This window comes from Podarcis tiliguerta, assembly GCF_965153285.1.
Source record: "Podarcis tiliguerta genome assembly, chromosome: 2".
NCBI lineage: Eukaryota > Metazoa > Chordata > Lepidosauria > Squamata > Lacertidae > Podarcis > Podarcis tiliguerta.
The window spans coordinates 107,700,091-107,713,547 of record NC_139535.1 but is presented as its reverse complement, the minus strand read 5'-3'; the positions used below and the strand labels follow the sequence as shown (position 1 = coordinate 107,713,547).

At 48.9% G+C, this 13,457-nt stretch overlaps 1 protein-coding gene across 1 annotated transcript in view; it reads right to left on the bottom strand.

Moving 5' to 3' along the window:
* TAMALIN (trafficking regulator and scaffold protein tamalin) overlaps positions 1-13,457 on the bottom strand; it is a 42,054-nt gene that overhangs the window by 9,266 nt on the left and 19,331 nt on the right. Inside the window, exons 2-3 of the mRNA XM_083427888.1 lie at positions 8,094-8,143; positions 2,600-2,654 (exon numbers count right to left, since the gene is read on the bottom strand). Of these exons, the coding sequence (XP_083284014.1) occupies positions 2,600-2,654; positions 8,094-8,143 (105 nt within the window). The remainder of the gene's footprint in view (positions 1-2,599; positions 2,655-8,093; positions 8,144-13,457) is intronic.

Below are 13,457 nucleotides of genomic sequence, written 5' to 3'. Positions count from 1 at the left end.
TCGGAAAATAAAAATGCGGCTCCCTTCTATGATTGGATTGAAGACTTAAGACAAATTCGCAACATATGAACAACTTGCATATAAACGCAGACTTGCCATGGACAAATTCAATGATACAGTGGTGCCCCGCAAGACGAATGCCTCGCAAGACGGAAAACCCGCTAGACGAAAGGGTTTTCCGTTTTCAGAGGCGCTTCGCAAGACAAATTTCTCTATGGGCTTGCTTCGCAAGACGAAAATGTCTTGCGATTTTTGAGTTTTTTCCCCGCTCCCCAACCCCTTTTTCTAAAGCGCTAAGCTGCTAATAGCCTTTTAGCAGCTAATCCGCTAATCCCTTAAGCCTTTAATAGCCGTTAATAGCCCTTAAACTGCTAATAGCGCTAATCCACTAATTCGCTAATGGGCTTGCTTCGCAAGACGAAAAAACCGCAAGACGAAAAGACTCGGGGAACGGATTCTTTTCGTCTTGCGAGGCACCACTGTATTTAGAATCCATTTTTACAAATACTGTAATAGGTTAAGAACTGGTGAAGTACAACCACCTTGCAAAATATACAGTTTTTGGTTCTGCCCCCCCCCCCTTGTTTCTCCTCCTGCACGGGTTCTGTTTCTCTTTTAATTTTTCTCTTTTTGGTTTGTGTCTCACCGTGTTTAGTGCACATATAGTTATGTATTTTTGAACTTTCAATAAAGATGTTACACACACACAAAAAGTTCCACTGTAGTTTGAGAGCCATCTGGCAAGGTCGATAAATACAAACAAAGAACAATGGCCTCCTGGCAGCGCCAGGATATACGAACACACGGCAAACAATAAGACAAAACGTCCCCTTGCCGGCGTTAGAAACTCAGATACATAAGCTAGGCAACTAAATGTTTTCTTGAACCAGCATTGCAGTCACCAAAAAAGGAATGCCCAGTTGCCATTCTAGGGACACTGGTGGCACTGTGGGTTAAACCACAGAGCCTAGGGCTTGCCTATCAGAAGGTCGGCGGTTCGAATCCCCGCAACAGGGTGAGCTCCTGTTGCTCGGTCCCAGCTCCTGCCAACCTAGCAGTTCGAAAGCACATCAAAGTGCAAGTAGATAAATAGGTACCGCTCCGGCGGGAAGGTAAACGGCATTTCCGTGCGCTGCTCTGGTTCGCCAGAAGCGGCTTAGTCATGCTGGCCACATGACCCAGAAGCTGTACGCCGGCTCCATCGGCCAGTAAAGCGAGATGAGCGCCGCAACCCCAGAGTCGGCCACGACTGGACCTAATGGTCAGGGGTCCCTTTACCTTTACCTTTCTGTGTGTGAGAGAAAAGGGGCAATGATACCTCTTCTGGGATGAATCCTGCAATGTGATACATGCATTCATCATAATCAATGAACCCCAGAGTCGGCCACGACTGGACCTAATGGTCAGGGGCCCCTTTACCTTTACCTTAGTTGCCATTCGGGTGCCAGACAGCTAGAAAGTTGTATTTCCCCACCCCCTCAAGAACCTTTATCGAACTAACAGAACTGAAAGTTGTATTTTTCAATTACCCTTTTGGTTCCTTAAATCCGTTCTGATTGTGCAAATAAAAAAATCAGAATTCTACAGGATGTGTTGCTAGTGTGTGTAAACGGTCCAGATCCAAGGATCCTCATCAGGCATGCACCTCCAGATGTTAGAGACATCAGGTACCATCCTGGCTCCCGGGCATCTTCACATGGTTGCACCCACCCCTCCCCAAAATTGGCACTACTACCATATTCCGGCTTCCCCCGCCCCAGCCCCACGGCTAAAAACAAAGCCGTGCGCAGCCTCTCACGGCTGGAGAGGTTGCCCGTGGCTAAAGAGGAAGCCAAGACAGCCAGCGGGATGGATCCCGCTCACTGTCTTGGCTTCTTTGCTCTTTGGGGCTGGGGGGGGGGATATTCCCCCCCCCTTTATTTATTTGTCACATAGAGGAGGGAGAAAGGTTGTGTCATATAGAGGGGGGAGAAAGGTTGTTTTCTCCAGAGAAGCGGACACGGAGCAATGGATCCAAACTACAAGAAAGAAGATTCCACCTAAACATTAGGAAGAACTTCCTGACAGTAAGAGCTGTTCGACAGTGGAATTTGCTGCCAAGGAGTGTGGTGGAGTCTCCTTCTTTGGAGGTCTTTAAGCAGAGGCTTGACAACCATATGTCAGGAGTGCTCTGATGGTGTTTCCTGCTTGGCAGGGGGTTGGACTCGATGGCCCTTGTGGTCTCTTCCAAGTCTATGATTCTATGATTTCCCCCCCTTAAAACTAGGTGCGCGCTAGGGTCCGGTGCGCCCTATGGAGCGAAAAATACGGTATTTCCCAAGTAGGAAGAGATGGATTTTGGAAATTGAGAGCGTGATGAAATGCCTGAGTTGCCCAATTCAAAGACCTCCCCCCCCCCAACCAAATAACTGAGTTTAAAGATGGAAATTGCCCTTTTGCTACTTGAGATTCAACAGCTTAAAAAACTTCAGATCCAGAAATATCTTTTTTTAGGTACTCAGTGCTCATGGATTGCAACCCACAACACACCTGAACCCTTGCTGAATTCTGGACTCACTGGGTTAAGAGCCAGAATGGAAGGGATTCCCTCTGAACTCACCTGAATCTCAAAGCCAAAGGCCTGAGCCTCTTCCTTCTCCAGTGTGATCACCTTCCTGGAATGAACAAGAGGAAAGGGGTCAGTTGCTGAGATTTCCCAGGGGACGCCAAGAGACCATCTTTTCCATAGCTGTGTGCGATTTGTCTTCATTTGCCTGGCTGCATGTGCTGAGCACACTTCCTCCCCAAACAACACACACCCCACCATGGCTAAGTTACAGAAGCTTCCTTTGCTTGCAGGCTCACCAATTGCTCTCCAAAGAGACTCTTTCGAAAGCCTTCAAAATAGGGGCCAGTGGGAGGGAGGGGGAAAACAAAACAAAAAAGCCAATGCACTACACAGCCTGGTTTACCAAACTAGGGTCTCCAGCGGTTTCTAGACTACAAATCCCATCATCCTTGACCTCTGATTCTGCTGGCTAGGGATGATAGGAGTTGTAGTCCAACAACAGCTGGAGATCCAAGTTTGGGAAATCCTGATCTATGGTCAAACAGCTGGTCCAAGTTTTTGCCTTGCACTAGGACATCTTCTGATGCCTTACACTCCCCCCAGTATTAAGCCAACAAAACAAACAGGAGGGGAGTGGGCTTCTGTATAATCCAGCTTTGACAAATCCAGGCAGGGGCTCTGAGTGGGCAAAGTTGACTGTGGGTGGGTGTAGACACAGGAATCAAAACAGAAACCTAAGTACAGAAGGGGCAGGTGAACCAAACAGTAATGGCAAATTGGAATACCTAATGAACAGGTATTTTTGTGCCCATCTGGGAGTTTCCCATTTGCAAAGGAGATATTTACTATTTGGTTATGATTTAAAAAACAAAAAGTAACTTGACGTTTCAAATCATGGGTATTTTTGGCTTACAGAGGTTCGACACAAGAGTAGAGTAACAGGAGAATACAGTCGTACCTTGGTTGACGAACGCCTTGCGAGTCGAACGTTTTGGCTCCCAAACTCCGCAAACCTGGAAGTGAGTGTTCTGGTTTGCGAACGTTCTTTGGAACCTGAACATCCCACGTGGGTTCTGATCGGCTGCAGAAAGCTCCTGCAACCAATTGGAAGCCACACCTTGGTTTTGAACATTTTCGGAAGTCGAATGGACTTCTGGAACGGATTCAGTTTGTGAACCGTGGTTCAACTGAACATCTATTAACAGAATACGTTCTGAGCGCGAGTCACTGGCGATATTTATTAAACTGCACGAATAAAGATTTTAAAAGATGTCAAAGTTGTGCAATCCTTTTCAAGGTCCAGCAGAACCTGGATACAATCCTAATTAAATAATAACATTTGGGCTGACTTCCCATTGGTGAGCCAAATTGAGAAAATTATTCACCTTTATGTTGTAAACTGCCCTGCGATGTTCGGATGAAGGGGCTGGGACGCTTTCGCAAGTGATACCAAGAAGCAGCGTTTCCCAATCTTGGGTCTTCAGCTGTTTTTGGACTACAACTCCCATCATCCCTAGCTAGCAAGACCAGTGGTCAGGGATGATGGGAACGGCAGTCTAAAAACAGCTGAAGACCCAAGTTTGGAAAACGCTGCCAAGAAGGGTATTTGACTTCCATGATCTGTGGATCAAGTGAAAGGGGTTGACGATTACCAGACGTCCTCAACTTGAAAACAATTTTAGCTGCGGCTTAAAGGGAAGAAAGATGGAGCCTTTGGGCTGCTCTTGGATTTCTGAACCATGTGCAGACGCAGAAAGGCAGCATATTTGTTGCACGCACTCGTTTCACACAACGTGCCGCCTCGTTGACTTGCCCTGAAGCATCTTCCCTGCTCAGGTGTGCAACAGATAAAAGAGTCTTCTTCCTCCTGACAAGATGGTTTAATGAGACGGATTCAGCCTATTCCAAGGCAGCTGGACCCAGTCAGCCTACACCTGATTTCTCGAATTTTCTTTCCCCCTCATTAACAAAGCAGCCCCAGAAATAAACACACTGGAAGGTGTTTCTTTACACTTCTAGATGTGCCTGAGCAAGTTACCTTCTGTGAACCAACATTCTCCCTTTTCTGTGAAAGCTGCTGTTCCATGCAGAGGCATAGCAAGCCCAGGTGGTACCCGGTGCGGAATTTTTTTTTTCACCCCCCCCCCACGACAGCTGGAGTAGGCTTGGAAGTCGTGGGCGGGCGCCGAATGTCCCCCCCCCTCAGCGATGACACCTGGGGTGATCTGCCCCCCTTCCTACGCCTCTGCGCCCGCACGACTCCCAAGTACCCTGAGCCGTTGGGGGAAGGGGGGGGGGAAGCTATGCCGCTTTGCTGGGGTGCTGGCAAAGCTGTACATCTCGTCCTCTCGGGAGCCACGGCTCCTGTCCGTCCCCCTTCCATAGATGTCAACCTTCCCTTTTTTTACAGGAAATTCCATCGAGTCCAACCTCCTGCCAAGCAGGAAACACCATTGAGCACTCCTGACATATGGCTGTCAAGCCTCTGCTTAAAGACCTCCAAAGGAGACTCCACCATACTCCTTGGCAGCAAATTCCACTGTCGAACAGCTCTTACTGTCAGGAAGTTCTTCCTAATGTTTAGGTGGAATCTTCTTTCTTTAAAACTTTAAAAGTAGCCTTCCACAAACTTGTCCCCCCCCCAAAAGGTGTCCGGCTACAACCCCGTCAGCATCACTGTAATTCTTACACTGTAATTCTCATTGGGGAACCAAGCCAGCCAGAAGACAACTAAACCAGTGTTTCCCAAACTTGGGTTTCCAGTTGTTTTTCAACTACAACTCCCATGATCCTTTGCTAGCAAGACAAGTGGTCAGGGATGATGGGAATTGTAGTCCAAGAGCAGCTGGAGACCCAAATTTAGTAAACACTTAACTAAATCAAAGAAAGGGGATACTGAGTGGGGTTTTGTGGTGTGTGTGTGTGTGTGTGTGTGTCTGTGTGTCTCCTTCCAAGTGGTTACTTTTGGTGTGCCCAACCCTACATTTTTGAACTGGGATCAAGCTTGGTAATATCACCAAGAAAGGTAAGCTTTCTGCTTAGATTTCACTATCTGGTGCCCTCCAGATGTTCTGGACTCCAACTCCCATGAGTCCCAGCCGGCGTGGACCATAATCAGGAATAATGGAAGCTGTAGTTCACAACTTCTGGTTGGCCCCATCCAAAATCTGCTCCAGGACAGCTAAGAACAAACGATTTTGTGGGGTGTGTGAATTGAAGACTGGCCTGGGTCATAGACTGTGTAGCAAAGACTGGGCACAAATCATCACTAAGAGCTGAAAACCCTTTTGAGAGGGGGGGGCTTCTTCCCAAGGACTAAACTGTCAAAGCGGGCCTGCCAATTAATGCAGCTCTCAAAAGCCTGCCTTCCAAATGGGAACCTGCAGCAGCAGTTAGTAAAACTGTATTTTGTTTACATTTTAGAGAATTGGGGTGGGCGGGGGGAGCGGGAATGGAAGGACCTAAAGCAGGCACCCACAAATTTGCCCCTCCAGATGTTTTGGGACTACAACTCCCATGATCCCTAGCTAACAGGACCAGTGGTAAGGGATGATGGGAATTGTAGTCCCAAAACATCTGGAGGGCTGAGTTTGGGGATGCCTGACCTAGAGGGACCCACAAAACCTTTGGGCATCACATTAGGGGATGCACAGGAGCTGTTGTTGTGTGTTTTTTTTAAAAAAGGAGTTATTTCATTTTTTAAAATCACAAATAGAGGGGGTGGATCTTGGGAGCCACAAAAGCTTTTGACAGAAGGCGGGGGACACAGGTCGGCCACCCTGCACTACAGTAACACAGCCACTAGCAGTTTGGACTGCATTCAGGATCTTAGAACCACAGGATTTTAGAGCTGGAAGGGACCAACCCCTGCAGCGATCTTTTTACCCAAAAGCGAGGCTCGAACCCACAACCCTGAGATCAAGAGTCTCCTTCACTACCAACTGAGCTCTTGGGGAGTTTGCAGGGGTCAGCCAACTTTTTCAGCAGGGGGCTGGTCCACTGTCCCTCACACCTTGTGAGGGGCCGTACTATATTTTGGGGGGGAAATGAATAAATTCCTATGTCCTACAAATAACCCAGAGATGCATTTTAAATAAACGCACACATTCTACTCATGTAAAAACACCAGGCAGGCCCCACAATAACCCAGAGGTGCAAATAACCCAGAGGGACCTACATTGCTCCCCAATACATTTCCGAGCACAATTCAAGGTGTTGGTGCTGACCTTTAAAGCCCTAAACGACCTCGGTCCAGTATATCTGAAGGAGCGTCTCCACCCCCATCATTCTACCCAGACACTGAGGTCCAGCGCCAAGGGCCTTCTGGTGGTTCCCTCACTGCGAGAAGCCAAGTTACAGGGAACCAGGCAGAGGGCCTTCTCGGTAGTGGCGCGCCCCGGCCTGTGGAACGCCCTCCCACCAGATGTCAAAGAGAACAACAACTACCAGACTTTTAGAAGACATCTGAAGGCAGCCCTGTTTAGGGAAGCTTTTAATGTTTGATGCATTACTGTATTTTAATAGTTTGTTGGAAGCTGCCCAGAGTGGCCGGGGAAGCCCAGCCAGATGGGTGGGGTATAAATAAATAATAAATAATAAATAAAATAAAAAAATAAAATAAAATAAAATAAAATAAAAATAATAATAAATAATAATAATAATAATAATAGGACACATTCCACTCATGTAAAAACATGCTGATTTCCAGACCATCCGTGGTCCGGATTTAGAAGGCAATTGGGCTGGATCCGGCCCCCAGGCCTTAGTTTGCCTACCCGTTGTTCAGATGAAGCAGGAGTCTGTTAAAAATGATGACACAGGAATCTACTTATTATGAGTAGTTTATCTTGGGACTGAGAGGGACGGACAGAGAACGGAATTCCACCCAGAGCCCTAAGCTCAGAGCAACCCCAGGCGCCCGCAGAGAACCTCAGAGGACCGGGCGCCCGCAGATTAAAGCAGATGTCACACTCAAGACTACCCTGCAGGGAAAGCCAAAGGCCTTGCCTATGTTTTGGGAATTAACCCCTGTTCCTCTCAAGCGCACCCCAGGGGTGGGGGAGGATGTCAAACACTCCCCAGATGATCCGCCTCCTTTTAGAAATCAGTCAAGCCATTGTCGCTATTGTGAAAGAGCAGCTCATTCAGAGGCAGGGATGAAGGCCCTGTCCTTAAAGCCCCTCCCCGAAGGCCATTCACACCCCCAGAGACCATCCGCTGAGCTGGGAATACCCTAGAGGGTGGCAGCACGTGTGTCGTGTGTCGCAGCAGCTGTGATTCGGGATTAAGGAGCCGCAGCGGAAAAAATGAACCAGAGAGCGCAGGGGGCGGGGAAGGGAGATGACAACCGTCTGGACGCACCATTGTGATCGGATGTGCTTTCTGTTGAGTCCACGGGGCAATCACAAATACCGCAAGGCTACATGCTTAGTCTGACTTAAGAGATACACACACAGAGAGAGATAAGAGTAAGCAGCAAAGCCAGCAAACAGAATTTGCTGATTCCGCTTAAATTCTCCTAGAGGAAAGGAACAAAGGAGCTTACCTGTGCTGCTCGGGTGACTGGCTGAGAGATCGCCATTTGAATCCGGAGCCCTAAGGAAGAGATGGCAAGAGGAAAACAAAGACCGCAATTAGTCAAAGCATGCCTCAAAGTATGTTCCCTCCCTCTCTCTCTCTCTCTCTCTCTCTCTCACACACACACACACACACACAAACACAAAAGCTACCGTATTTTTCGTCCCATAGGATGCTCCGTCCCATAGGACGCACCTAGTTTTTTTGGGGGGAAATAAAGGAAAATTCCCCCCCCCTTTATTTCCCCCCCAAAAAAACCAGGTCGGGGGACAATGGTATGGCGGCGCTGCACCTCCCCGCTGTCCCCCGAGCTTGTGGGGCTGGCCGATGTCTGCCTGGCACGCAGGGTGCTCTGCTTAAGGGCGCCCCAGGCGCCGGGCAGCAGGCTGCTATCTGCAGCATGGGGAGCCCTGCGGAAACTCCAGCAGGGCTCCCCACGCTGCGGATGTCTGCCCAGCACGCTGGGCGGTCGGCTTCAGGGCGCCCCACGCGCCAAGCGACAGGCTGCTATCCACAGCTTAGGGAGCCCTGCGCTAACTCCCGCGGGCTCCCCAGGCTTGCTGATAGCTTCCTGAAGCCTAGAGAGCGAGAGGGGCCGGTGCGCAGCGACCCCTCTCGCAATCCAAGCTTCAGCGAAAGCCTGTATTCGCCCCATAGGACGCACACAGATTTCCCCTTCATTTTTGGAGGGGGAAAAGTGCGTCCTATAGGGCGAAAAATACGGTACAACACCCAAGATTGGATAAGGTAGAGGGCTGCACCGGGAGAACTATTTCACGGTTTCGAAGCCATGGAAAAGCCACAGAGGAACAGGTGCTGAGTGACATCTGTTTGCACATGATCACAATTTTATTATTTTTACTCTGCCCGTCTGACTGGGTTGCCCCAGCCACTCTGGGCAGCTTCCAGCATATAAACAAGAAACATAATAAAACACCAAACACTAAAAACTCCCCTAGTTGCCAGATCTAGTCGCCACCCCTTTCTATGGCTTTGAAGCACACTACATAACCTTGGACAGTGGTACCTCGGGTTAAGTACTTAATTCGTTCCGGAGGTCCGTTCTTAACCCGAAACTGTTCTTAACCTGAAGCACCACTTTAGCTAATGGGGCCTCCTGCTGCTGCTGCTCCGCTGGAGCACGATTTCTCTTCCTGAAGCAAAGTTCTTAACCTGAAGCACTATTTCTGGGTTAGCGGAGTCTGTAACCTGAAGTGTATGTAACCTGAAGCGTATGTAACCCGAGGTACCACTGTGAAAAGGAATCTGCCCACTCCAGGTGGTGTTGGACTACAACTCCCATCAGCCCCAATCATTAGCCACGCTGGCTGGGACGGATGGGAGTTGGTGTCCATCAAAAGATGAGCCTATTGCTAGAGCTTTAGCATAAACCAGATTATTTAAGGGGGCTTTTCTTGGAACAGCCCTGGTTCAAATGTTTCAGATACTTGGCCTTGCACTGCAACTGCAAAGAGAGGGTCTTAACACCCACCACCAATTCCGATCTTCAAGCATGCAAGCTCCAAGTCACGTCCTGAACATTGCAGGCTTTTAAAGCCAAATGGCTCGATGCCATGGGGAGAAACGAGAAGTCCTTGAGAGAGAAAGCCTGTTTTATGCAAAAAGCCCCATTATTTGGAAAAATGAAATCAATTGTCCGGCCCATCCCAAACAGACCCTCTCATTGTTGGGTGTTTGAGCAGAGCGGCCCACCCAGTGCATGCTGGGAGCTGGGGAGAGGGCCAAAGAAACACATCTATTTGCATAAATAGATCCCACTACCCACTCAGAGGTGGGCGGCAGATCCACATTCCGGTTCCCATTGAGCATTCGGAACGTAAGACTTCTTGGCAAAGCCGCCCGGCAGCAGTTGGACGGAGCGACAATGCGCCATCTCTTGTGAAGTTTTCCAAGTTGCGCGAGCATGCAAACATATGCGTCTTTTGGGCGTTTTTTTTCCGGCTGAACTCCACATCGTTGCTGGGAGCAGCCAAGAGGCAGAGGCAGCAGGTTTCTATTAAAGAGCCACACATGCAATGGGGATCGTGCTTGAAAGTAAACATCTGCTCTCGCATGGGATGCAAACATTTCCGCACGCCAGCCAGAGCAAAATGTGTCTCTCTCTAAGCCGCTGTTTTACACCTGCCTAAAATGACCTCAGAGGGACGCGGGTGGCGCTGTGGGTTGAACCACAGAGCCTAGGACTTGCCGATCAGAAGGCCGATCAGTTCGAATCCCCACGACGGGGTGAGCTCCCGTTGCTCGGTCCCTGCTCCTGCCAACCTAGTAGTTCGAAAGCACGTCAAAGTGCAAGTAGATAAATAGGTACCACTCCGGCGGGAAGGTAAACGGCGTTTCCGTGCGCTGCTCTGGTTCGCCAGAAGCGGCTTAGTCATGCTGGCCACATGACCCGGAAGCTGTACGCTGGCTCCCTCGGCCAATAAAGCGGGATGAGCGCCGCAATCCCAGAGTCGGTCACGACTGGACCTAATGGTCAGGGGTCCCTTTACCTTTAAAATGACCTCAAGGCTTAGATCACGGCCTGTTGGCTCAAAGATCCTCGCAATAGTTTTGCAAGCCTATCCAATGTGAGCTCGTTGGAGCTGCTTCAGGTTTTGGGAAGAGCGTGCCGCTGTTTCGCAGCAGAGATGAGGATTTAGCTCTCTGTTCTGGAAAAGGTCTAGGCCCACTTATTGGGCCAGAAAAAGCTGCTTCGAGTTTGGATACAATACAAGTGTCTCGCCCATTAATGAAGTGGGATAACTGAAGGACTCAAATCAAAGGAGGCAGAGGGCCAGAACTGGACACTTATAGCCTAAGTCAGGGGTCTGTAAACCTTTTCAGCAAGGGGCCGGTCCACTGTCCCTCAGACCTTGTGGGGGCCGGACTATATTTTGAAAGAAAGAAAGAAAAAGATCGAATTCCTATGTCCCACAAATAACTCAGAGATGCATTTTAAACAAAAGGACACATTCTACTCATGTAAAAACACCAGGCAGGCCCCACAAATAACCCAGAGATGCATTTTGAATAAAAGGACACATTCTACTCATGTGAAAACACGCTGATTCCCGGACTGGCGGGCTGGATTTAGAAGGCAATTGGGCCTTCCCATGGCCTAACCACCAAGTTACGTACACTTAAACCAATTTATTCTGATGGGCATCAACACGCCTAACTGCGGTGCTGGATTGAGGCCTGTAGTTGCAGAAGATGAATTCCCAAGGTATTCTAGAATCCACTTGCAGAAGCAGATTGCCAGGGAAGGAGAAATCCCAGTTGCCTGGTGCCCTAAGGAACCTACAAACCCAAAGCTCACACTCCTGGGATCGTTTTAGAGAAGGGGTGGGGATCTTAAGGCTGAGGGGTGGGGGCCAATGTGGCCCACTAGAATTCTCTATCTGGCCCTCCGGATTTTTTCTCCCTGGCCCTGCTCTTGAGTGCTCCTTGCTTGCCTGGATGAAGAGGTGTTTCACGCACATAAGGTGTGTCATTTTAAGGGGTGGAACTAGTTTTTTGCATATTTCTCCAGTGAGGGGGTCTTAAAAATATGTTTTTGGGTGCAAGGAATTCAAATATTATTTTTGTGACTGCACAACATTTAGCTTGGTCAGTCTATGCTTACAACATACCCTCCAACATTTATCCAATGAAAATAGGGACACCCTAGGGACGTGGGTGGCGCTGTGGGTAAAACCTCAGCGCCTAGGGCTTGCCGATCGCATGGTCGGCGGTTCGAATCCCCGCGGCGGGGTGAGCTCCCGTCTTTCGGTCCCAGCTCCTGCCCACCTAGCAGTTCGAAAGCACCCTTATGTGCAAGTAGATAAATAGGTACCGCTTTATAGCGGGAAGGTAAACGGCGTTCCGTGTGCTGCACTGGTGCTGGCTCACCAGAGCAGCTTCGTCACGCTGGCCACATGACCCGGAAGTGTCTCCGGACAGCGCTGGCCCCCGGCCTCTTAAGTGAGATGGGCGCACAACCCTTGAGTCAGACACGACTGGCCCGTACGGTCAGGGGTACCTTTACCTTTACCTTTTAGTCAACAACAGCAACAGCAGCAATAAAATAATAATAATAATAATAATAATAATAATAATAATAATAATACCACCTCACCCATCAAACAGGGTTGCCCCAGCCACTATGGCTTCCAACATATATAAAAAAATGTAATAAAAAATTAAAGGTTAAAAAACTTCCCTATACAGGGTTCCCTTCAGATGTCTTCTAATGGTTGTAGTTACTTATCTCCTTGTCTCAGGGGTCACATAACTCCATTATCCTCCAACATTTCTCTGATGAAAATAGGGACTAAGGAAAAGCGGAACATTTTGGGATCAAATCAGAAACCGGGACGGCTTCTTTAAATCTGGTATCATCCCTGGAAAATAGGGGCACTTGGAGGGTCTGTTATAACTGCAATCATTTTTAAAGATTTCTGTGCAATTTTATGCGCGTTTCACTTACCAAGCAAAACCAAACGGTATTAATTTAACCAAAGTCTCTTTCAAATTCCCTGGTCGCATTACAACTTTTAAGCGCCCCTCATTTCTGGAAGGTTGAAAAATTCTACACGCCCTATTGAGCAAGCACCTCCGGGTTTTGTACGGCTGCAGCGTTCTGTACAAAGGCTAAGAGTCATATTCATCGCTCCATCCACTTTGGCCGCAGGCCTCACCCATCATTGGCATGCAACGCCCCCCATCTCAGAATTAATGTGGCCCCTCTGGGTGAAAAAGAGCCACTCCCTCTGTTTTTAGAGCTCTGCTCCAGACTGATCCAGAAAAGTCAACTGGATCCAGTTTCAGTCTTCTGAATGCTTCCTCTCTTTGCACAGCCGGTCGAGTTAACTGCTCGCACACTTTGCGGGGCGAGTCCAGCTTACTCGAGTCCCACTGAAAACCGCGTGGTTTGGTTTCTGGGTGTGGGCCGCCGCCACGTACCGCTAGCTGAGCAGAGAACAAGCCAATTTTGCTGCTTGGCAGCTGGAGCCAACTGACCAGATACCGTACTTTTCGCTCTATAAGATGCACTTTCCCCCTCCTAAAAAGGAAGGGGAAATGTGTGTGCGTCTTATGGAGCGAATGCAGGCGGGAGGCTCTGCTCAGTGCTCCCTTTAAAGAGCCGCATGGAGCATGTGTCTTCAGCCCGGGAGATGCTGCGCCTGGCTATCCCATAAGTTGCGCTGTGATCCTGCTGGCTGTCGTGGCTTCTGGGATTCAGAATATTTTTTTTCTTGTTTTCCTCTTCCAAAAACTAGGTGCGTCTTATAGAGCGAAAAATACGGTAGTTGTGGCAAAGGGGAGAAAGGAAAAACCTGGGAGATGCTCT